Source organism: Scyliorhinus torazame, chromosome 1 (genome assembly GCF_047496885.1).
Source record: "Scyliorhinus torazame isolate Kashiwa2021f chromosome 1, sScyTor2.1, whole genome shotgun sequence".
NCBI classification, from domain to species: domain Eukaryota; kingdom Metazoa; phylum Chordata; class Chondrichthyes; order Carcharhiniformes; family Scyliorhinidae; genus Scyliorhinus; species Scyliorhinus torazame.
In genome coordinates this window covers 381,473,829-381,497,675 of record NC_092707.1, presented here as the reverse complement: position 1 = coordinate 381,497,675, position 23,847 = coordinate 381,473,829, and the positions used below count along the sequence as shown (strand labels likewise).

Sequence of the window (23,847 nt, the reverse complement as noted above, 5' to 3'; positions counted from 1 at the left end):
CAAACTCCGCACAGACAGTCGCCCAAAGTTGGAGATGAGTCCGGGTCCCTGGCGCTGTGAGGCAGCAGTGCCAACCACTTGTGCTACCGTGCCATCATGTTAAGAGATTGGATAAGCTGGAATATATCTCCTTGGAAAACTTAAGTGGTATTTCTTGTAGGTCAGAGTATAAAAGTGTTTTGGAGAAACCCAAGTATGAAAAGTTATTAGGATCACTGGGATCATGCCATATGTCCTGAAAATTAATTAAATAAAAACTCCTGTTTTATTTTCTGCGGGTCAGCAGTCTATGAGCACTGAATTGGAGAAGAAACTAAAATTTGGATTAAAAGGAGTTGTTAGATGTATTTGCTGTTTTATTTTAGTAGAGCAAGAAGGAAGAGACTGTTTCTTATGCAAGTGGGTCAGTAACCAGAAGTCCTAGATTTAAAATGAAAAAATGAACTGAGTGGTTCACACAACTGGGGTATTAAGATCTGGAACACATTCCCTGAAAGGTCCTCTGGACTCTTTAGGGTAGTTAAACGTGTACTTGAAGATGACTAATTTGTAAGTTTATGGATAAGAAACCGGAGTGTGGGACTTAATTGGATGGCTCTTTCAAAGAGCAGGCATGAGGACAATGGGCCAAATGACCCCTTCCTGTGAGGTTCTGTGATTCAATGACTGTTTTCCCAAATTGAATATTGATCGACTCTTAAAATTGGTCTGTGCACAAACAAAATACTTCTGTTGAACAGAAATAATATAACCAAATCCAGCCCTGAAAAAGCAACATAAAAATGAACACAGCAACTAGATATTTCAACTGAGAGCCATCGTGCACAACGGATTTGCACGTTATTCTTTCTTGAAACTTGGATTCTGATCCTCGCCATACTGCCTTCTCTGGCTGCAGGAATCCAATGTGTTCTGGGTTTGGGAAAACAGGCCAATCGCTATTGGACCAGGACCTATAAATATTCTATAATTGGTTATATGAACTGTTTCTACAACTTGTCACTGCAGTCGCTGTCCCTGCTTCATAATACTTGATGTCTGAAATCATAGAATTTACAGTGCAGAAGGAGGCCATTCGGCCCATCAAGTCTGCACTGGCCCTTGGAAAGACCACTCTACTTAAGCCCACACCAGTAACCCCACCTAACCTTTTTGGACACTAAGGGCAATTTAGCCATGGCCAATGAGGGTAGAACCCTCAAGAGTATTGAAAGTCAGAGAGATCTAGGTGTACAGGTCCACAGGTCACTGAAAGGGGCAACACAGGTGGAGAAGGTAGTCAAGAAGGCATATGGCATGCTTGCCTTCATTGGCCGGGGCATTGAGTATAAGAATTGGCAAGTCATGTTGCAGCTGTATAGAACCTTAGTCAGGCCACACTTGGAGTATAGTGTTCAATTCTGGTCTCCACACTACCAGAAGGATGTGGATGCTTTAGAGAGGGTGCAGAAGAGATTTACCAGAATGTTGCCTGGTATGGAGGGCATTAGCTATGAGGAGCGGTTGAATAAACTCGGTTTGTTCTCACTGGAACGAAGGAGGTTGAGGGGCAACCTGATAGAGGTCTACAAAATTATGAGGGGCATAGACAGAGTGGATAGTCAGAGGCTTTTCCCCAGGGTAGAGGGGTCAATTACTAGGGGGCATAAGTTTGAGGTGAGAGGGGCAAGGTTTAGAGTAGATGTACGAGGCAAGTTTTTCAGACAGGGTAGTGGGTGCCTGGAACTTGCTACCGGAGGAGGTGGTGGAAGCAGGGACGATAGTGACATTTAAGGGGCATCTTGACAAATACGTGAATAGGATGGGAATAGAGGGATACGGACCCCGGAAGTGTAGAAGATTTTAGTTTAGTCGGGCAGCATGGTCGGCATGGGCCTGCTGTACTTTTCTTTGTTCTTTGTTAATCCACCCAACCTGCACATGAAATGGGAACGTGTTTGATTGTCCCTCGATCTAGCTTGCGTACTTTAAAACAAAATATAGTGTTGGGAGTTCCAGTCCTTTCCATTAGAATAATAGTTCAGCCTGTTGATCATTTGGACTCTGATCTGACCTGTTGCTGTGGGAAGGTAGCAAGTAATGGCTGTCCCGTGCTGATGTCTTTATCCACTTGGCGGTTTATTTGAGAACCTATTTGGTAATGGAGGCTTGGAGAAAAAGTTGCCATATTAGCTACAGAAGGACAATCCAGTGCAGAATAATTTAAGACTAAATACCCATCCATTTTTACGAAAATATTGAATTCCACCGTATTCCGATGTAATGACATTCATTGTACATGTCATGGTGGGGTGTGCGGAATACATGTTCGTTGGCCAACTAAGTTGTTTCACTATGGCTCCAGTGCATAAGCTTGTTTTGATATACACCTGTCTTCCTTTTGTCTTGTGTTTTTGGTGCTGGAACTATGCTGTAGAATCTTTGGATACAAAACCGTCAATTTCCCTTCACATTTGACTTTTTTGAGTGAACCAAGTTGGTCTCAAATTATTTGCAAAACAAAAGGTGGCTACAAGGTGGAGTTTCCAAACAAAATGGCCAAAGTGTCAGGGTCTGACCGAAAATCAGTATGTTTCTCCACAAACACAGCCAGGTTTTCTGTCAAGATCTTCTGCATTGTCAGAAAATAATCAGTAGGCTAAAAAGGTTTAGTGCTGCCACTCTGGTGGGGCAGGGCTTCATAAACCCGGCAAGCCCGACTACTCAAAGATTGGGATACCGCCTTTAAAAGACTCTGAGGTCTGGCACTAGGGACACTGCCCAGCCTCAGCCCTCAACCCCTGGGGCATCCAGGCATCTCCACATCCCCGGCGTGGCCATCACAGCTGGTTCCCGTTTTCAAGAACCAGTAGTGAATCGCACGCGCGTGACATCCTGCTGGTGAGTGGATTCAATGAGGTCAGAAGAATCGACTATAACCTCGCTAAAGATATTGAAATTTACTCAATTTGATGCAAATCGGGTGTTCTCCCTTCCTGGGTGTGAACCTGATCATGTCATCAGGGAAGGTCCGGGAACATCGTGATGGGAAATCTCAACGGCGCAAATCCTGTTGGTGGCCTCGCGTGACTTTGGGCCAATTATGGGATTTGCGCCTCCAGCTAACGGCCTCGCAGAATCGTGCCCAAATTTTTTCTCTTTTTAGCTGTGGCAATATTTTGAAGAAAAGCATTCATCTTCTGTTTACTTATAGGAAAAATTAGAAGCCATCAATCAAGTCCTCGTTAATGAATATGAAATTCGACGAAAGATGTTACTGAAGCGAATGGATGTGACTATTCAGTCATTTGGCTGGTCTGACCGAGCTAAGGTATTGGATTTGCAGAGTAATCCTATTTCCTTGTATTCCAAATTAAGTTGTTCTTGCTATGAAAATGATTTCCCACAGTTGTAATTTCAGAAGAAAACTGCTCTTCTGCAAATTTTAATTATTATCAACCATAATGTATAAGTTTATAGACTTCACTGCAAGAAAACAATCCGTTAATCTAATACCATGAGGAATTTTTACACTATTTTGACAGATCCTAGGTATCATCAAAAACTCAATTTGCTTCCATTCTTAAAAGAAGAAATTTATTACAAATGTAGTAGTAATAAATGGAAATTTTGCATGGACATATCCATCCATATAAAGAGCAGGAAAATAAAAATAGTTGAGAGTGGAAATACTCCCACTTCTGGCATACATTGTTGAAATTTAATTGGTAAATTAGAAACTTCACAGGCGGGATTCTCCCAGCCCTGGGCCGGGAGAATCAGGGCCCACCGGACAGGCCGGCCTCTGTGGCTGGGGGCCTCCTTTCCTTCGCACCGGCCCCTATAGTCCTGCGCCATGTTGTGTCGGGGCCGGCGCGTTGAAGGAGGCCGCTGCGCATGCGCGCGCTGGCGCCGGCGACACTGCGCATGTCCTCGTTGGTGCAACTGCGCATGCGCGAATCCCGCAGTGCACAGTTCGCGCCGGGATCGGCAGCTGGAACGGCACGTACTGCTCCAGCGCCGTGCTGGCCCTCTATAGGGGCCAGAATTAGTACTGGGAGCTGCCCGTTCACACCGTCGTAACACGCAACAGTGTTTACGTCGGTGTGGATACTCTGCCACGGGATTGGAGAATCCCGCCCCACTTTCCAATAAAGGTAGCTGGTGTTGAAATCTCCAGATTATAGACAGTCTGCTGACAAGGACAACCCGTTTGGAGTACCCCAAACTCCCCTCACTTAATAATATGGCAACTGGAAAGCAAACTTTCAAGCTACTAGTTTGAGTTAATTCTGTCTTTGAGCCTGAAAGATAAATGAACATTTACTGGTAATGTTGACACCTTGAAATCATTTTCACTGCTGCAGGACCTTTGCAAGCAATTCGATTTATTTTTAAAATTAAATTCCATTTTCATCCAGTTATACTGATGCAATTGTAACATCAGCTTTTTTGTTAATACTGGCCTTTCTTAGATTTGGCTTGTTCTCTTAAACTGACTTTGCTTTGAAAAAAATCCCTTATTGTATCTTTTAAAGCTCCCAAAAAGTTTTATTGGAAAGGCTCAAAGAATTTTTGGTTTGTACATGTTCTACTTTGCACAGAGTCAAACTGAAAAATTGGCCAAAGTCTACCAGCCCAAGCGTGCAACTCTGAATTCAAGAAGCACCGTTTGTGTTGCACACCTGCTAGCTGCTCGGGAGGACCTGTCCAAGATTATGCGAACCAGCAGTGGCTCGACCCGGGAGAAGACTGCATGTGCCGTTAATAAGGTAAAATAAAGTTAGACTTTGTCAATAAGACAAAACTAGAGTCTTTCGTAACATCGTTACAAACAAATGTGCACCATAACAAAGGTGACTTGTGTCCCCAAAGTCATTGAGCTGTTAATTGCGTTGCTGCCTCCTAACCATGGGTGTAGTTATCAATTTGAACTTGCGAATTAATTGTTTAACTCTCCGGTAGGTAAATCGAGCAGTGTTTTGTGTTGGTGCTGGCTGATTTTAGAACTGGCTGAATCTGAATTTATATAATAGCTTATGAAAATGTCGCTGAACACCTCTCGGAGTGAAGTACTTTGCAGACACTTAGACTGGCAAATGTGGCGTTCCCCTGATATCCCACAAGCAGCAGTTGTGATAAATAGCCTAGTCTATCTGATTTTTTTTAAAAATCCTTTTCGTTAAGGGAAGAATGTTGGCCCAGACTTTAGGCGTACATTCTCTTTTAAAATAATGTTTTGTACTCTTCAAAATTTATCCTGATGTGACCACGATTTTACAATGTCTGACTCCGGCAAGCCCTTAGTTCTGCAGTGAACAAGTATGACCAGCAACTGTGTTAAATCAGCAAAAAGTAATTATTTGTCTGCAAATTGTTTTTTTTAAACGATTCGAGCATAATTAAACATTACTTGTGGCTGTCTCTTGTTCGCATTTCTTAATTGAAATTTTATACCTTCTATTTTTTTAATATAATGCAAGTTAATTGAAAGCAGCATAGATTTATTAAAGCCAAATCATCTTGGACTAACTTGAGTTAATGAGGCAGTGCAATTGATGTGTATGTAGAGTTTCAAAATTAATTTCATGATGTACCAAGTAATCCCAAAATTGAAGCCTGTGGGATTAGCAGGGCAGTGGCTGCTTCAATATGTAATGGGCCAGAGAACAAAGTGTAATAGTGTGCCCCAGTGGTCAGTGTTGGAATCACTGCTCTCTTTGATATATATTAATGACCTGAACTTCAAAGTCTACATAAAAACATAAGAACTAGGAGCTGGAGTAGGCCATCTGGCCCCTCGAGCCTGCTCCACCATTCAATGAGATCATGGCTGATCTTTTGTGGACTCCGCTCCAATTTCCAGCCCGAACACCATAACCCTGAATCCCTTTATTCTTCAAAAAACTATCTATCTTTATCTTAAAAACATTGAATGAAGGAGCCTCTACTGCTTCACTGGGCAAGGAATTCCATAGATTCACAACCCTTTGGGTGAAGAAGTTCCTCCTAAACTCAGTCCTAAATCTACTTCCCCTTATTTTGAGGCTATGCCCCCTAGTTCTGCTTTCACCCGCCAGTGGAAACAACCTGCCCGCATCTATCCTATATATTCCCTTCATAATTTTATGTTTCTATAAGATCCCCCCCATATCCTTTTAAATTCCAACGAGTACAGTCCCAGTCTACTCAACCTCTCCTCGTAATCCAACCCCTTCAGCTCTGGAATTAACCGAGTGAATCTCCTCTGCACACCCTCCAGTGCCAGTACGTCCTTTCTCAAGTAAGGAGACCAAAACTGAACACAATACTCCAGGTGTGGCCTCACTAACACCTTATACAATTGCAGCAGAACCTCCCTAGTCTTAAACTCCATCCCTCGAGCAATGAAGGCCAAAATTCCATTTGCCTTCTTAATCACCTGTTGCACCTGTAAACCAACTTTTTGCGACTCATGCCCTAGCACACCCAGGTCTCTCTGCACAGCAGCATGTTTTAATATTTTATCATTTAAATAATAATCCCTTTTGCTGTTATTCTTACCAAAATGGATAACCTCACATTTGTCAACATTGTATTCAATCTGCCAGACCCTAGCCCATTCACTTAGCCTATCCAAATCCCTCTGCAGACTTCCAGTATCCTCTGCACTTTTTGCTTAACCACTTATCTTAGTGTCGTCTGCAAACTTGGACACATTGCCCTTGGTCCCCAACTCCAAATCATCTATGTAAATTGTGAACAGTTGTGGGCCCAACACTGATCTCTGAGGGACACCACTAGCTACTGATTGCCAACCAGAGAAACACCCATTAATCCCCACTCTTTGCTTTCTATTAATTAACCAATCCTCTATCCATGCTACTACTTTCCCCTTAATGCCATGCATCTTTATCTTATGCAGCAACCTTTTGTGTGGCACCTTGTCAAAGGCTTTCTGGAAATCCAGATATACCACATCCATTGGCTCCCCGTTATCTACCGCACCGGTAATGTCCTCAAAAAATTCCACTAAATTAGTTCGGCATGACCTGCCCTTTATGAACCCATGCTGCATCTGCCCAATGGGACAATTTCCATCCAGATGCCTCGCTATTTCTTCCTTGATAGATTCCAGCATCTTCCCTACTACCGAAGTTAAGCTAACTGGCCTATAATTACCCGCTTTCTGCCTACCTCCTTTTTAAAACAGTGGTGTCACGTTTGCTAATTTCCAATCCGCCGGGACCACCCCAGAGTCGAGTGAATTTTGGTAAATTATCACTAGTGCATTTGCAATTTCCCTAGCCATCTCTTTTAGCACTCTGGGATGCATTCCATCAGGGCCAGGAGACTTGTCTACCTTTAGCCCCATTAGCTTGCCCATCACTACCTCCTTAGTGATAACAATCCTCTCAAGGTCCTCACCTGTCATAGCCTCATTTCCAGCAGTCACTGGCATGTTATTTGTGTCTTCCACTGTGAAGACCCAAAAAACCTGTTCAGTTCCTCAGCCATTTCCTCATCCCCCATTATTAAATCTCCCTTTTCGCCTCTAAAAGACCAATATTTACCTGAGCCACTCTTTTTTTTTGTTTTGTTTTCTATATTTGTAGAAACTTTTACTATCTGTTTTTATATTCTGAGCAGGTTTACTCTCATAATCTATCTTACTCTTTATAGCTTTTTTAGTAGCTTTCTGTTGCCCCCTAAAGATTTCCCAGTCCTCTAGTCTCCCACTAATCTTTGCTACTTTGTAAACTTTTTCCTTCAATTTGATACTCTCCCTTATTTCCTTAGATATCCACGGTCGATTTTCCCTCCTTCTACCGTCCTTCCTTTTTATTGGTATAAACCTTTGCTGAGCACTGTGAAAAATCGCTTGGAAGGTTCTCCACTGTTCCTCAACTGTTTCACCATAAAATCTTTGCCCCCAGTCTACCTTAGCTAGTTCTTCTCTCATCCCATTGTAATCACAAAACACTAGTGTTTGATTTTCCCTTCTCACCCTCCGTCTGTATTTTAAATTCCACCATGTTGTGATCGCTCCTTCCGAGAGGATCCCTAACTGTGTTCCTGAATCAATCCTGTCTCATAGGACCGCTTGTTCCCTCGTAGGTTCCATTTGATACTGTTCTAGGAAACTATCGCGGATACATTCTATAAACTCCTCCTCAAGGCTGCCTTGACCGACCTGGTTAAACCAATCGACATGTAGATTAAAATCCCCCATGATAACTGCTGTACCATTTCTACATGCATCAGTTATTTCTTTGTTTATTGCCTGCCCCACCATAATGTTACTATTTGGTGGTCTATAGACTACTCCTATCAGTGACTTTTTCGTCTTACTATTCCTGATTTCCACCCAAATGGATTCAACCTTATCCTCCATAGCACCGATGTCATCCCTTACTATTGCCCGGATGTCATCCTTAATTAACAGAGCTACACCACCTCCCTTACCATCCACTCTGTCCTTCCGAATAGTTTGATACCCTCGGATATTTAACTCCCAGTCGTGACCATCCTTTAACCATGTTTCAGTAATGGCCACTAAATCATAGTCATTCACGATGATTTTGCGCCATCAACTCATTTGCCTTATTCCGAATACTACGGGCATTCAGGGAAAGTACACTTATGGTGTTTTTTTTTTTACCTCTGTTCTGAATCTTAACACCTCTATAAGTAACCTCTCCTAAATTATATTTCCTCTTAACATTTCTCCTAATTTTCCTTGTCGTTGAACCCATATCTTCATGTAACAACCTGCCACATCGCTTACCATTAATGTTTTTATTTCCAATTTTATTCCTTTTAGTATTCCTGGTCCTATTCACTGAGCTCGCCTCAGTCACTGTACCTTGTACAGTCGCCCTTTTTGATTTTTGACTATGACTTCTCTGCCTTACACTTTCCCCCTTACTGCCTTTTATTTCTGTCCCTGTTTTACTACCTTCCAACTTCCTGCATCGGTTCCCATCCCCCTGCCACATTAGTTTAAACTCTCCTCAACAGCTCTCGCAAACACGCCCCATGGACATTGGTTCCAGTCCTGCCCAGATGCAGACTCTCCGGTTTGTACTGGTCCCACCTCTCCTAGAACCGGTTCCAATGCCCCAGGAATTTGAATCACTCCCTCTTGCACCATCTCTCGAGCCACGCATTCATCCTATCTATCCCGACATTCCTAATCTGACTGGCCCGTGGCACTGGTAGCAATCCTGAGATTACTACCTTTGAGGTCCTACTTTTTAGTTTAACTCCTAATTCCCTGAGTTCAGCTTGTAGGACCTCGTCCCGTTTTTTACCTATATCGTTGGTGCCTATGTGCACCACGACAGCTGGCTGTTCACCCCCCCCCCCCCCCCCCAAGAATGTCCTGCAGTCTCTCCGAGACATCCTTGACCCTTGCACCAGGGAGGCAACATACCATCCTGGAGTCTCGATTGCGTCCGCAGAACCGCCTGGCTATTCCCCTTACGATTGAGTCCCCTATCACTATAGCCCTGCCATTCTTCTTCCTGCCCAGCTGCGCCGCAGAGCCAGCCACGGTGCCATGAACCTGGCTGCTGCTGCCTTACCCTGGTGAACCATCTCCCTCAACAGTATCCAAAGTGGTATATCTGATTTGCAGGAGATGACCGCGGGGACCCCTGTACTGTCTTCCTACTCTTGCTCTGTCTTTTGGTCACCCATTTTCTATCTCCCTCAGTACCTTTCACCTGCGGTGTGACCAACTCGCTAAACGTGCTATCCACGACGTCCTAGGACGCTCAAAAGTGAGTCCATCCGCAGCTCCAGAGCCGTCAAACGGTCTAACAGGAGCTGCAACTGGACACACTTGCACGTGAAGGAGCCAGGGACAGTGGACATGTCCCTGAGCTCTCACATCGCACATGAGGAGCATGACACGGGTCTGAGATTTCCTGCCATGTCTTAAACCGTCGGTTAACTTCAACAACTACAATTTCCCCCCCCCCACAAAAAAAAATAACGAAGAAAAAATAAATAAATGTACCAATGAAAAGAAAAGGAAAACAGAAAAACTACTTACCAGTCACTTACCAGGGATAAAAAGCACCTCCTCGCCACCCAGCTTTGAATTCCCACCTAGATTCAAATTCCCAAACTCACTCTTTGCTGTCTCACTCTGACTGTGTCTTCTCTGGCTCACTGGGAGAACTCACTGGGAGTGAGTTTACAGGTGACCTAAAACCCAGAACAGTAGTAAACAGTGAATAGAATAGTAACAGATATAAGTAGGGCATAGACAGACTGAAATGTGTAAATGCATTGCAGATGAAACTTGATGCAGAGAATGTACATTGATTTATTTTGATAAGACAAGTGAGAAGTGGCATTATAAAGTAAATGGTACAATTTTAGAGAGCGTAGATGTAAAATCCACCAAAGTAGTACGCTAAGCCAAGAAGGTAGAAAGCAAAAACTGGATTTATTTCAATGTACAATAACCTCCACTCCACAAAGGGTCTCCCTCCACGACCTGAACCCAGGTCGGTGTTTATATGCGGTGAGGTTTCACCTTGTTAAGGGGGGAAACCCACCCCAGTTACCGGGGAAGTTCGTATTCTGTATGGCTGTGGAGATAATAATCTTTGTTATTGTCACAAGTAGACTTGCGTTAACACTGCAAAGAAGTTCCTGTGAATAGCCCCTAGTCGCCACATTCCAGCATCTATTCGGGTACACGCGTGTCGATTTGACTTGCGTCTTTGGACCCGCACCCGATACTAGACTGGTCCAGCCTGGCCAACATGATGCCAGGGATTCACAAGGCTCCTTTGCAAAAGTTCCGCATATGCGCTAGATCCCCTAGAGCGGACGTGCGCAAAGGCATGCCTTGACCTGTGTCCGCCTCCGTCCTGTCCTGTCCATCTTCCCAGCAACGTCTGGGATAACTAAACTCAACCGGGTGCGGAGGTGGCGACCCATCAGTAATTCGGCCAGAGCGGCCTCCATTGTGGCGTGCGGCAGTGTCGGTAGCAGTAGAGGATTCATGCCAGCCGAGGTCTCCCAGGAACCCGAGGTCTGTTTCTTCATTCCAGTTGACGCTGGGTAGTATGGGGCGGTATGCACGTTTTGAATACCTTTTTTGGCCATGTGCGCCCTGAACTTGCACTCGCCATTCCATTGCCGAAACCAGCACCTTGGGTTTCCCATATAGGATAATATGTCTCACCCGGAATAGCTGAGTCCAGTCGTAGAGGCTATACGCTATTAACACAAGGAGGCCATAAAAGGGAGGTCGGTGATGACTTTGTTGGCTGACACCGGTATAGGTGGCCTGGTGGAGGGGGGAGGCGGCTCAGTGCATCGGTGTGCGGAATCTTGGCTCCGAACTGGTGTTCCAACACATCCTCATGCAGCTAAAGGCAGCGTCCTTCATTGGATCTGGCAGAGGCAATTAGGGGGGAATCGCCTGGTCCTCCTTAAATAAGGGCATGTAATCTGTGAAATCGGTGAAAGGATGTCTGGACAGACTGGAATTTTTGGGGGCCAAATCCAACAGCCAGCCTCTCTTTCTCAATTTGCGTGTAGTTTTTCTTTGCGCCTGCCAACGTCCGAGATGCAAAAGCAGTGGGGCATTCTGATCCGTGGTCCATTCGGTGGGCAAAGACAGCCCAACTCCATTGGAGCAAACATCACACATCAACCAGACTGGTTTTGACGGGTTGAAGTGAGTCGACAGGTGGGATGATGACTGCTTCTTGACCAACGCGAAGGCTTCCCCTTGGGCCTGGGACCAGTCCCAAAGTTGTCCTTCCTTTAAAAGCCAGTGGAGGAGGGCTAATATTGTGGCGAGGTTTGGTGTAAACTTGCCATAATAGTTGACGAGGCCCAAAATCGAACGCAGCTCCGTTGGACCATTGGGCACTGGGACCTGGCGGATTGCTTGTACCTTCTCTTCTATTGGGTGCAAATCATGGTGATCTGCGCAATAGCCCAGGTTAAATATACACTTCTTTCTCCGGAGGTGGACCCCAGCCGCCTCAAAACACTGAAGAACCTTGGCCAAGTTCTCCAGGTGCTCCCTGTCAGATGACCCAGTGATCACATCGTCAAGGTGCACCATACCCATGGAGTTCTCCATCACCCTTTTGAAGATGGCACAAGCGGAAGAAATTTCAAAAGGGCAGCCAGGTATATTCATATGGTCCAAGTTGTGTGTTGATGGTCACGAACCTTCTGGAATCCGAAGCCGGAGGCAGCTGGCGGTATGTGTGGCTCATATCTAGTTTCAAAAATGATCGGTCTCCACTGAGTTTGGGGTACAGATCCTCAATGTGAGAGACGGGGTAGCGATCCAAACATGAGCGGTTGACTGTCATCTTATAGTCTCCACAGGGGTGGAAGGAGCAGTTAGGGTTTCATGACTGGCACAGCCGGCACTATTTTATGGTGCCCAACCACTCCTGAAGTACAGATGAGAACCTGGCCAGGATTCCTTCAGGGCCATGCAGGTACATTTGGCAAACCCTCTGCCAGTCCAACAAATTCAGACCGCCATGGATGACCACCAATGGTAGATGTGTCACCTGCCCATATTCAACCAGAACCATGGAGGAATTTGCAATTGCCAGCAGCTCTCCTGTATACATGGTGAAGCGGGCATTGGTGTCTCAAAGGGTCAGCGTCTGGAGGCAGGACCAGATCCAGTCGAAGGTACGGCAACGGACCACTGATACCGCTGCTCCCTGTAACGACAGTTGAATTGGGATGACCCAAGGTGAAACCATGCAGGGCAGTATGGGCACCAATGTCATTGTCTCAAGTAGTGGGCCTGGTTCCTGAGACGGCAGTTGTGTCTGGTGGGGTGGAGGGCCTTCTTGGGGGTCTGATGCTTTCCGGGGCTCTGCGCCCAGCAGCTGCTAGTCGGTACTGTACATGCCTTTGCGGTAGGGGGAGAATGCCCTGGTGGCGGTAGCCAGTGTCACTTTGGAAGGCGTCCCACTGTCGGTGGCCTGCATCCTGGGTGGTAGTGAGCGGCACACGTTTTGGCGGCCAAGGCTGAACACTGCCATTTCAAGAGCTCCTGGACCCTTATTCCGCCCTCCCCAGCAGAGTGCGATTCTCACGGTGCACTGCAAGGTCAGTCACTTACGACCGATATCACGGATTCCACACACAAATCAAACTCAAAGTTTTGTTGAGCGCAGCACCAAATTCACATATCATGGGCCTATTTTCGGAGACAGGCCAGGAAGTCAATTGTAGATGCTGACTGGCCCTGGGTGGCCATATGGAAACTGCGACCAGAGCCACCAAAACAGCGAACGACCGAGAATCGGTGCATCTCGGTGGGTGAGGCTCTTATGAGGCTGTACGTAGGCCCTCTGATAGCCGTCGGCAAAACCATAGTTCCTCCCCCGGGATCCGTTTGTTTGAAAAAAAGAATTGCATGCGTTCCACATACTGCCCCCAGTCATTGATACATGCTTGAAATCGATTGAGTTTTCCAATATGCGGCACTTCGACAGATTGATCATAAGTGGCTCCCATGAATATAAAATTTCAAAGAGAACAGCAGTATATACTGCATGAGAAAATGGGTGCTGAATGGTTGGCTTGTCAGCTCTGGTCAAGAAAGAACATATAGGGTGGCACAGTTGTGCAGTGGTTAGCACTGTTGCTTCACAGCGCCAAGGTCCCAGGATCGATTCCGGCTTGGGTCACTGTCTGCGGAATCTGTACGTTCTCCCCGTGTCTGCGTGGATTTCCTCCGGGTGCTCTGGTTTCCTCCCACATGTCACGAAAGATGTGCTTGAAGGTGAATTGGGCATTCTGAATTCTCCCTCCGTGTTCCCGAACAGGCGCCGAGTGTGGCGACTAGGGGACTTCATTGCAAGCCTATTTGTGACAATAATAAGGATTATTATTATTATTAATATGCAAGGCAATGCCAGTGGTCTTTTCCACTCACAGGATACTGCAGTCAAGCCAAAAAGACATTCTGCTTGCTACACAAATGAGTAACATGGTAAATTAATTTATTTGTTGGTGCGGTGCCAGGTATGCAGGCCAATGGCTGGCGATTTTATTAAACAGCACATGCCTTTGGATGTTTGCAATAGGTGGAATTCTGACCATACTCAACCAACCCGTGCTTGCAAAAGTCATGACATAACGTGAAATGTGATTCTGCGATTGGGCAGCATTTGCTGAAGAATGCTAAGAATTACACTAACAATTTATTTAAGTATGTGTTTGTGAACCTGCCCCCACTTCACCTGATGAAAGAGCAGCGCTCCGAAAGCAAATAAACCTGTTGGACTTTAACCTGGTGTTGTGAGACCTCTTACTGTGCTCACCTCAGTCCAGTGCTGGCATCTCACATCAAACCTATTTAAGAAAATCAGTTGGGCTCCCATTGTAGCTCACTTGTGCTTGCATTTTTCAAATGCCGACCTGTCCTCTGCAGGCAAAAGGAATATATCCAGCCATTGCACCTTTAAAAAAAAAAAAAAAATAAACCAAAGCATGGATGCGGGGGGGTGGGGGGAGAGCTCTCTAGTGGATTTGCTGTGGCAATGTCTTGAGTAATCACACACCCTTCCCAGCAACCAATCAGCGCCCCTTTTCTCATGCAGTCTAAATTGTCGTTCTCTTTGGAAATTTAGTATTCCTCCATCTGTCCTGGTGAGTGCAAGACAAAATGTTTTGGCAGCATGTCTCCTTATCACCCAAATAAGCAAGTTATGCTATACGTTTATAAAAAGACTGGGTAGTTCCTGATCTATTTTGGGTACAACTCATTGGGACAGATTACAAAGCCTTAAGAGAGGATACCGAGGTTTAAGGTGCGAGGGAGAAAGTTTAGAGGAGATAGCTGTTGTTTTTTACACAGGGTGGCGAGTGCCTGGAATGCCCTGCCGGGGAGATGGTGGAAGCAGATACGATAGTGATGTTAAGAGGCATATTGACGAAGACATGAATAGGATGGGAATAGAGGGAGACGGACCCCGGAAGAGCAGAAGGTTTTGGTTTCGACGGGCATCATCGGCGGGGGCTTGAATGGCCTGTTCCTGTGCTGTACTCTTCTTTCTTTGAGGTGATGTGCTGGAATGATTCCAGGTATAAAAGACATCAGTTATGTCCAAAGACTGGAGAAACTAGGGTTTTACCCTTTAAAGCAGAGCAGTGGTTTGAAATCCTGAAAGGCTTTGATTTGATGGAGTAACCAGAAACTTTCTAGTGTTAAAAGGGTCAGTAACCTGTGAGCACAGAATTGAGGTAATAGGCAAAAGGTTGTGAGGGAAAGACAATTTATGCAGTGAGTTGGTATGATATGGAATGCATTGCCTGAAAGGGTGGGGAAATCAATATCAATAACAACTTTCAAAGTTCACTTAGATAACTAATTGCAGTAGGAAAATTTGCATGGGAATGGGGCTGATTTGATAACTCTAGCTGGCACAGGCACCTTGGGCCATATGTCAGCATCCTGTACTGTATTGTTCTAAGCTATCTTGGCTACCTGAATATCTATTTTGTGTGAACAAAGAAAAGTACAGTACAGGAACAGGCCCTTCGACCCCTGCAAGTCTGCGCTGCCCATCTAGGATAAAACCTACACTTCCAGCATCTGTATCCCTCTATTCCCATCCTATTCGTGTATTTGTCAAGATGACCCTTAAATGTCACTATCGTACCTGCTTCCACCACCTCCTCTGGCAGCGAGTTCCAGGCACCCGTTACCCTCTGTATACAAAAAAACCCTTCCCTCACGCATCTCTTAAACTCTGCCCCTCGTAGCTTAAACCTATGTCCCTTAGTAATTGACTCCACCCTGGGAAAAAGCTTCTGACTATCCACTCTGTCCATTCCCCTCATAAATTTGTAGACTTCTATCAGTTCGCCCCTCAACCTCTCGTTCCATTGAAAACAAACCGAGTTTATCCAACCTCTCCTAGTAGCTAGTGCTGGAAATATGAATTGTTTTATATAAAAACTTTATACATTGTGACATCTGAAATTGTGAATGACCAGGACTAATATTGTTCAGAGATGCCAAATCTCCAGTAACCTTCTGTTCCTTGGTTTGATCATTTTACAGGTACTTATGGGAAGAGTGCCAGATAGAGGCGGCAGGCCAAATGAAATTGAGGCTCCACCGCCAGAGATGCCACCATGGCAGAAGAGACCAGACAATGTCCAGTCCAGTGGTGGACGAGGAAGAGGCGGATATGACCAAAGCTCTTATGGAGGTGGAGGAAGAGGTGGATATGATCAAGGCGGGCGAGATGGAGGTGGAGGAAGAGGCGGATATGACCAAGGCGGGCGAGGTGGGGGCCGTGGTGGATATGATAGGACAGAACAAGGAGGACGTGGAGGAAGCAGAGGAAAAGTTCAAAGCGGATGGTCAGATGGAAGTGGCGGTCATCAAGATTCTAACTATCAAGGGGGGCATGGTGGTTACCATGGAGGCGGTTACCATAGTGGTGGCTACCAAGGTGGCGCTGGCAATTATCAAGGAGCTAGCTACCATGGAGGTGGTGGCGGCTATCAAGGGGGTGGTTACCAAGGACATCAGGACAACAGATATCAGGATGGTGGCCATGATCAGGGTGGTGGACGAGGCGCAGGACGAGGAGGTCGTGGTCGTGGGGGTCGTGGAGGGCGTGGGGGACAGGGTGGTGGGTGGGTCAACAGAGGTGGACTAAGCTACAACCAGGGAGGACAGTTTGAGCAATATTTCCAGCAAGGTGGCCAACAGTATAGTGCTTCTGGTTTCTATCAAGGTAGGCAGTATTCTAGCTAATAATTGGATAGTCTTGAATATTGGCTTCTTCCGACAAGAGTCACAGACTCAGCCATATAATAGTTACCAACTGTTGAATGTCACTAAAATCCAATACCTTGTATTGGATCAGCAGTGTTGCAGATTGTTTGCGAAACAATGGGAAACAGAAATACCCTTGCTTTCAGCAAGAGTGAAGGCTTGTAATTCTCTTTTTACCTCCTATCCCCACTCTTCACAAAATGGGTTTTAGGCTAAAAACTACTTGAAGCGCAGCAAAAAAAGTCAGAGTTCTGCTTTTCTGCATGTGTAACTGCCACTGGCGGGATTAAAACAAACCTCTTAGTTTATTAAAGTGCACTACAGACCTAGCATATGAGCCCAAACTGAGCCTGGAGACCCCTTTCAATTAGCTGGCGCTTTCAACAAAAACATTTGCAAAACTAATGTTTCCCTTCTGTCCTGGAGGTTAAGCCTCATGGTAACTTCCTGCTGACTAGTAATTGCACATAACTGTAAACTTCACAAGCAGAGTGAATGATGTGAGAGATGAGCGATATCTGTATGCTGTTTCACTGTTTGGAATTGTTGGGTTTTTTTGTTATCTCGGTTACAGGTGAGGCGAGGAATTCTTTGAATATCGAAAGAGGATTTCAACACCGTTTATTTAAAAGTGTGTGTATGTATGTGTATGTGATCCAAACACTGAACTGAGAAATTGTGGTTGGGTGACACCCGTGGTTTTTGCGTCTTTCTAACTTATAATGTTTATGAGAAGTTTACTGTAAGTCATCCCTTCTGCAAATGTGTGTAATTTGAAAGTTGCGAAGGATATTCAGCACAGAAAGGGCTAATGTGTAGGTTCAGCCTTAAATTATGATGCACAATGCCTCTAATTATACAGACAAGCGAGAACGTTGGCCAAGAACGGCTGACTGTTTGTAAAACACTCAAATGTTTTTGTTCCCATTGAAATACTGGCATGAGCCAGATCATATATGGCACACACTTCGTTATTTGGAAGTTGACGCAGTTGCTGAATATTAACCCCTGGTCAAAGAGCTGGAAATAAAAGCGAATGTGAAACAAGTTATCCTCTATACACATTCTTGTGTTGTGATTTCAACGCTAATTTCTCTTCCGTTTGAGCAGAAGTATCAGTTAAACATGTATGTATCTGTTTTCTGTTGACTATTGATCCGCAACCATTGCAGCCAAAGTGACCTCCTTTGAGTAATATAAAGACATAATTGACATTGTATTCTGGATAGGTTGCAAAAAGGCCATCTTATACATAAGAGACCCAGAGTCTCTTTTTGGCAGTTATTGCACACTAGAGGTCACTCTAAGCTGGGAGTAACAGCTCTTGGTCAAAATAAGAACTGATTTGCCATTTGGGGCAATTCTCAAGGGGAGGTATTTTTCATTTGCTCTCATTTCAGTTACTGTGTCTCATTTCGAAGAGATCTTTAGCACTCGTTTCAAGGGTGACCTTGGCTGAAACTGCTGTTTAAGTCGCATGGGCGTCCCGAGGAACCAAAAGCAGATGCACGTGTTTGTAAACCATTGGAATCATCTTTTGTTCATCTGGAGTTTGCACATTCTCCCCGTGTCTGTGGGTCAGACCCCCACAACCCAAAGATGTGCATGGTAGGTGGATTGGCCACGCTAAATTACCCCGCAATTGGAAAAATTACAAAAAATTAGAATCATTTGTTTTATGTAATATGCCATTTAAAAAAAAAAACATTATTTAAACCGAGAATTCAATACTATTTTGCCCAAAGACAGTAGAGAAAACTATAAGCTGCTACGGTTATTTAAATAAGCAGTATATAAATATTGTACAGTTTTAAAAGGGCTTAAAAATCTAAACTGCCTTTTAAGTCTAAAGCTCACCTGATAAGATTGTTAGACTCTAGCTTGATTTTAGGGATTGACACAATGTTTGACCCAGTGTGATCCCACGGCTGAAAGAAAGTAACTGCTTCTCTAATGCCGTGGAACCTAATGTTGATCTAATCTAATATAGAACAGATAATTGAATAAAACTCTTTGTTATTTAACAGGTGTATTTGCATAATTTATTTAGTGGGAACTAATTTCCTGCTCAGTACACAGATGTATTTCAGTTAATTGCTTCAGAAACTTCTTCAATCCCCCCGTTCATGCTGTGAGATGATAGCTGGGTGGCTCTTAGGCATGCTGCTTGCTGTAGGTCTGGGCTGGAGGAAGATACATCGGCCAAGGTTCCCTCTTCAAATTGCTATGCAGCCATTCTGTTTAACATTTTGCAGGCACTTTGATAAGGACCGATTCAGGCTACGCGGTGATGTGCACACAAATCAACTGGCTTCTCTGCACTTGCGGTGTAGGCTAATACATAAAGAATGTTCACTTAGCAAAATATTGATTGGGGCAGGAGATGCAGGAGGCCATCCAGTCTCTGGAGCTATACCCTCACAGTTGACAAATTGCTATGAATTTAAACTATTCTTAAAATGTACATAATTGGGGGCTTTAATTGCATGCTACGTTAGAGGACCTCTTCATTCGAGAGGTGAAATCATTTAGAATAGAACAGAATTTCCAGTCCAGAAGGAGGCCTTTCGGCCCATCGAGTGCACCAGCCCTTGGAAAGAGCACCCCACTTAAGCCCACACCGCCACCCTATCCCTGTATCACAGTAACCCCACCTAACCTAACATTTTTGTACACCAAGGCAATTTATCATGGCCAATCCACCTAACCTGCACGTCTTTAGACTGTGGGAGGAAACCCACGCAAACACGGGGAGAACGTGCAGACTCCGCACAGACAGTGACCCAAGCTGGAATCGAACCTGGGACCCTGGAGATGTGAAGCAACTGTGCTAACCACTGCTACTGTGCCACCCAGAGGCGAAAGGAATCCGATGCATGCGTGAGGTTTTGGGACATTTATCCAGTGATGCACTGCTATCTTAAATGAAAGATCTTGCCCAACACCAGCAAGTGATTTGGTTATGGCATAGCTTGTGGAAAGAGCGTCCCGCTGCCCCCCCCCCCCCCCCCCCCCACACCCTCGTAAAAGTAATTTTTATTTATTTCAAAAGCTACTGGGTAAAGTTAGTCGGGGTGAGCTCAGCTGGCATAGCGACTGAAGTGAGAAATGACTTGGATAGAGCAGTAATATCAATGGGACTGGCCTAGCTACCCCCTGGCCTTAGTTGGAATCTGTGTTGAGCTTTCCCAGGGCACTCCTCAGATTTTACATTTGATTCAATGGCATACTATCTAGGTCACAACAAAAGCCCAAATGTTTTAATGTGGACAGAATTTTCAGGTCCGGTCTGTCAGACGAGGCCTGGAAGTATCAGTAATGGCAGACATGTTAATTTTTCCCAGGTCCTGTTCGAGGTGCGGGCAGTTTTTAACCATTCCCATAAGGTGGGCCGCCAATTTGGCTTATTAAGAGTTTTACAAAGGAGGCCAGCTGATTTTGGGGAGGGGGGGGTGGCACTTTTCCTGGGGGTGAGAATCCAACAGCAGGCTGGGGGACCAGCTCCAAGAAGGGGTACAGGTCCCTGCCTCCCTCGATGTGGGTGTAGCCATAGGCTTCTCTGAAGAGGGCATACCTATAAACATCAAATGGACCTTTCATTGCAGTGCCAAACAACCTGTCTTAACTTTAACAACATAAAACATCTCTTCCCTCATCATAAAATCTGCATGATACTTGAAGCAGGTTCTTTTGAATAGAGCAATGGAAAATAGCTCTCTTGGCTATCAAACCATTCTTGATGCTGTACAATGCTACTCTGGCTAAGATATTAATACACTTCAAGAGGATAGGGTGTGTTGGATTTTTTTTTTAAAGTACTCATACAATGGATATGATTGTCTCATGCAGAGTGCAATGCTGCTTATCTGTTCCAAGTTTTCATGAAAATGGAACATGTGATTGTATTGGAGAGGGCGAACCAGTGTTTTTTTTCCAGTGTGAATTAATTGGTATAATATATCAACAGCATTGATAGAAAATATGGAAGTTATATTTTTTAAATATTGTTGAAAATCAGTCAAAACGTTTAGTCTTGCACTCATCAGAACCGGTTCACACGGGTACCAAATGTAAAAGTAACAATTTATACTGTGAGAAGTGGGTACTGATTGATAGAGTCCTCTTGCCAACCAATCGGCAATCCCTTTACATTTGGTCTTCTGAACCTGCCCTGATGCTTTTTTTCAGAAATACTCGAGTCCTGTACTACCAAGCAACTATTTTTGACATAGTTATGCCACCTATAATATAGTTTCTAAAATTGTGCACAGTTCTACACTTTGGTATTGTCTTTAATTTGCAAAATTGGATTCTACTTCTGTCAAATTTCAACTACCCTCCTATTTGGTGTTTGTATGACAGAAATCTTGCCCATATCCTAATGCTGTTTCCAAATTAGATATTTTATTATTTGAAAAGCAATAGTAATTGGGGAGTTTGCATTTGCAAATACCACATATCAACACTCGGGTCCACCATTTTGAATTGGGGCCCATTAACCAAGCATCATGAACATCAACTGACCTTGCTTTGGGCTTTCATGGCTTTGAGAAAAAGGCACTCGTGGAATAGTCCTGGGTGCTCACTGAAACACAGTCCAATGCCGTTTTTTTGATGTATCTTTTTCCACACTTTGGATGAAGTAAGTGCCTTCTAGTAGTAATAAGAGTTGCTCTTCAATCTACCTTCATGTAGAGCACCTTGGGCTATTTTACTGCGTTAATGATGCTCCATAAATGCAGGTTGTTTTAGGATTGTTCCGGGGGAGAATCTTCTGCCCATTTTATTTAGCATTCACCTTTGCAAGTGTAAAATGGACACACCCGTCCCATTTGTATACAATGAGCAATTTGGGAAGGCCAATGATTATAACTACAATATTGATGCTTAGCTTTAGGAAGAGAACTAAGTTAAATGTATAAACAGAGAAAGATACATGACAATGGCAGTAGTTTTGGATTGCTGCTAGAAATGGCCAGCATTGAGACTTCCGCTTGTAACCATGGTGTGATTGGTCACATAAAGGACTGTTCCTGTTCAAAGTCACAGAAAAGGGCTCTTTTTACCCAGATCTGGGTGGAATTTAGATGAAAAGGCATAGGTGAATGTTAGAGGAGTAGTTTACCCCTGGAATGGTATGTCTTCTGGTCACCGGACCCGGCAGAAAACAGTGAGAGGTTTGGCTGAAAAGTTGAAACAGTCTTGTGCTTCACGACAGTCTCTTCCAGCATGCAGACAGGGGAGGGGTGTTGCTAACTTTTGGTTGGCTCTTAAATGTTGCTCGTATCTTTACTTAATTTGCTCTATTTCTATAACCTTTGCTCTAGAGTCGCCAGGTATCTTTATGAATCCACCATGAGGTTCAAGTTCAAGTGCTGATCAATAACTCAATACACCAGTTAGTAAGATTCAAATCAAAACATGTTTATTATACGCAGTCAATCACTACTCATGCATAAAACTACTTACTAGACTATCTCTAACACTAAAAGGCCTACCAGGTCAGGGGAACAAATGGCCTTTCGTTCGATTCTGAGTCTGCAGGCTTCAAAGCTGGTATAAACTGGTAGCTAGGAGCACCTATCTCGTAGCGTGCATTGACTGGAGACTTACTTGGTTGATGCAGCGACTAGGCAGGTCACGGTCAAGGGTTGGATCGAGCTGCTGAGAGACCCTGCCAAGAAGGACGAATTGAACTTGGGGACTCTATTTTATAGTCTCCAGGGGCTTCGTGCCATTCGGGGCGGACCCCGTACCTGGTTCCAAGTGATTGGACTGAGTTCTAATCACTTGGATCGATTTCTCCAATACTGGAGCTGTTCCCTGATCGCTGGGCGGTTCTTAAATGTCCGTTGGCCTTCCTTTGTCTTGGCTCCTGTGGCGCCGAGGAGTCTGGCTTGGCCTTGTTTACCTTAAATGTTTCCAATTGTTCCCGGGGATCGCTCATTAATATGCAGATGGTTGTTAGTTTCAGTGCTGGGTTCCTGCAAGTTCTGATACACAGGAAACTTTGCACCTGCTTGTTTTCCTGCGTCTGACTGAATTTCCCTGCATTCTTAGCGGATCTCCATTTTAAGTCGGGAAGTGGCCAACCCAGGTGGCTACACACCCTGCTTGTGATCCCTAACGCGAAGTGTGAAGGATCACATAACTGCATCGTCTTCACTCCCTGACCCAGCGAGCACTCTTCCATGATCTCTACACTGACCATAACTATGCTCGAAAGTTTTAACTGACAATTCTAAGTGGCGCTACGTCAGGGACATGCACTACAACATTAAAAAAACGGTACCTCTAACTATCTTCCATAAACTACACTCACTTAAACATCCAATCATACTAACTTCCTTACAATACAAAAATAATAGCATTCACATTTTCCTCTGGCTTGGCAGTCAAGCACAGAGTTGTACAATCTTTCAGTTGCAAATGAGACGTATTTCTTTATTTACAAATGATGCAAAATGAATGTCCTTTATTGTAGATCAAGGGGTTCGGGGGCCTGGTGAAAACCGAAAATAGGGGATCTCATCCTGTATACCGGGGTGCGAGAACGGTAGGCTCTCCTTCGCCATTTTCTCATGCGGATAGTCAGCACGATGCTGCAGAATATCGCCAACGCTAAAAGGGATTCAATGACATATGAAAGGGAGTACCACGTTATAAACCTATCACGCCGTGATGGTGTGTTGTTACTTGTCACTGGGCTCTGTGTGCTATGGGGAAGTGAATCATTGACGGCCGGGGGGGGGGGGGGGGGGGGGTTCAGGGGGTTCGCGTTCGCGCGTAACCGAATACAAATTGTAATGGTAACGAAAAACACGTATGATGTCTTCATTGTTCTCTTCTTTCTTCTCTTCCTTTGCGTCTCTTTCTTCCTGGAGCTTCTGGAATTCTGTGGATCAAGCATAGTTTCTGTTACTATCTTGTTTAATATCTTGTACGTTAGCATGTCTCTTTTAGTGTCAATTTCCCTTTATAATTGGTCACCATGTGTGACTCACTCATTTAAAAAAAAAAAAAAAAAAAAAAATTTTAAACCGAATATTTGGACTAGACATCCAAGAAAATACTGCTGTACT

At 44.5% G+C, this 23,847-nt stretch overlaps 1 protein-coding gene across 2 annotated transcripts in view; it reads left to right on the top strand.

Moving 5' to 3' along the window:
* The window catches only part of fam98a (family with sequence similarity 98 member A), a 42,274-nt gene extending 24,451 nt beyond the window's left edge, over positions 1-17,823 (top strand). For both annotated transcript variants that reach the window (XM_072512352.1, XM_072512363.1), the window contains exons 6-8: positions 3,194-3,310; positions 4,584-4,751; positions 16,040-17,823. In XM_072512352.1, the coding sequence (XP_072368453.1) occupies positions 3,194-3,310; positions 4,584-4,751; positions 16,040-16,744 (990 nt within the window). In that variant the 3' untranslated portion in view covers positions 16,745-17,823. The remainder of the gene's footprint in view (positions 1-3,193; positions 3,311-4,583; positions 4,752-16,039) is intronic.
* Positions 17,824-23,847: the final 6,024 nt, after the last annotated feature.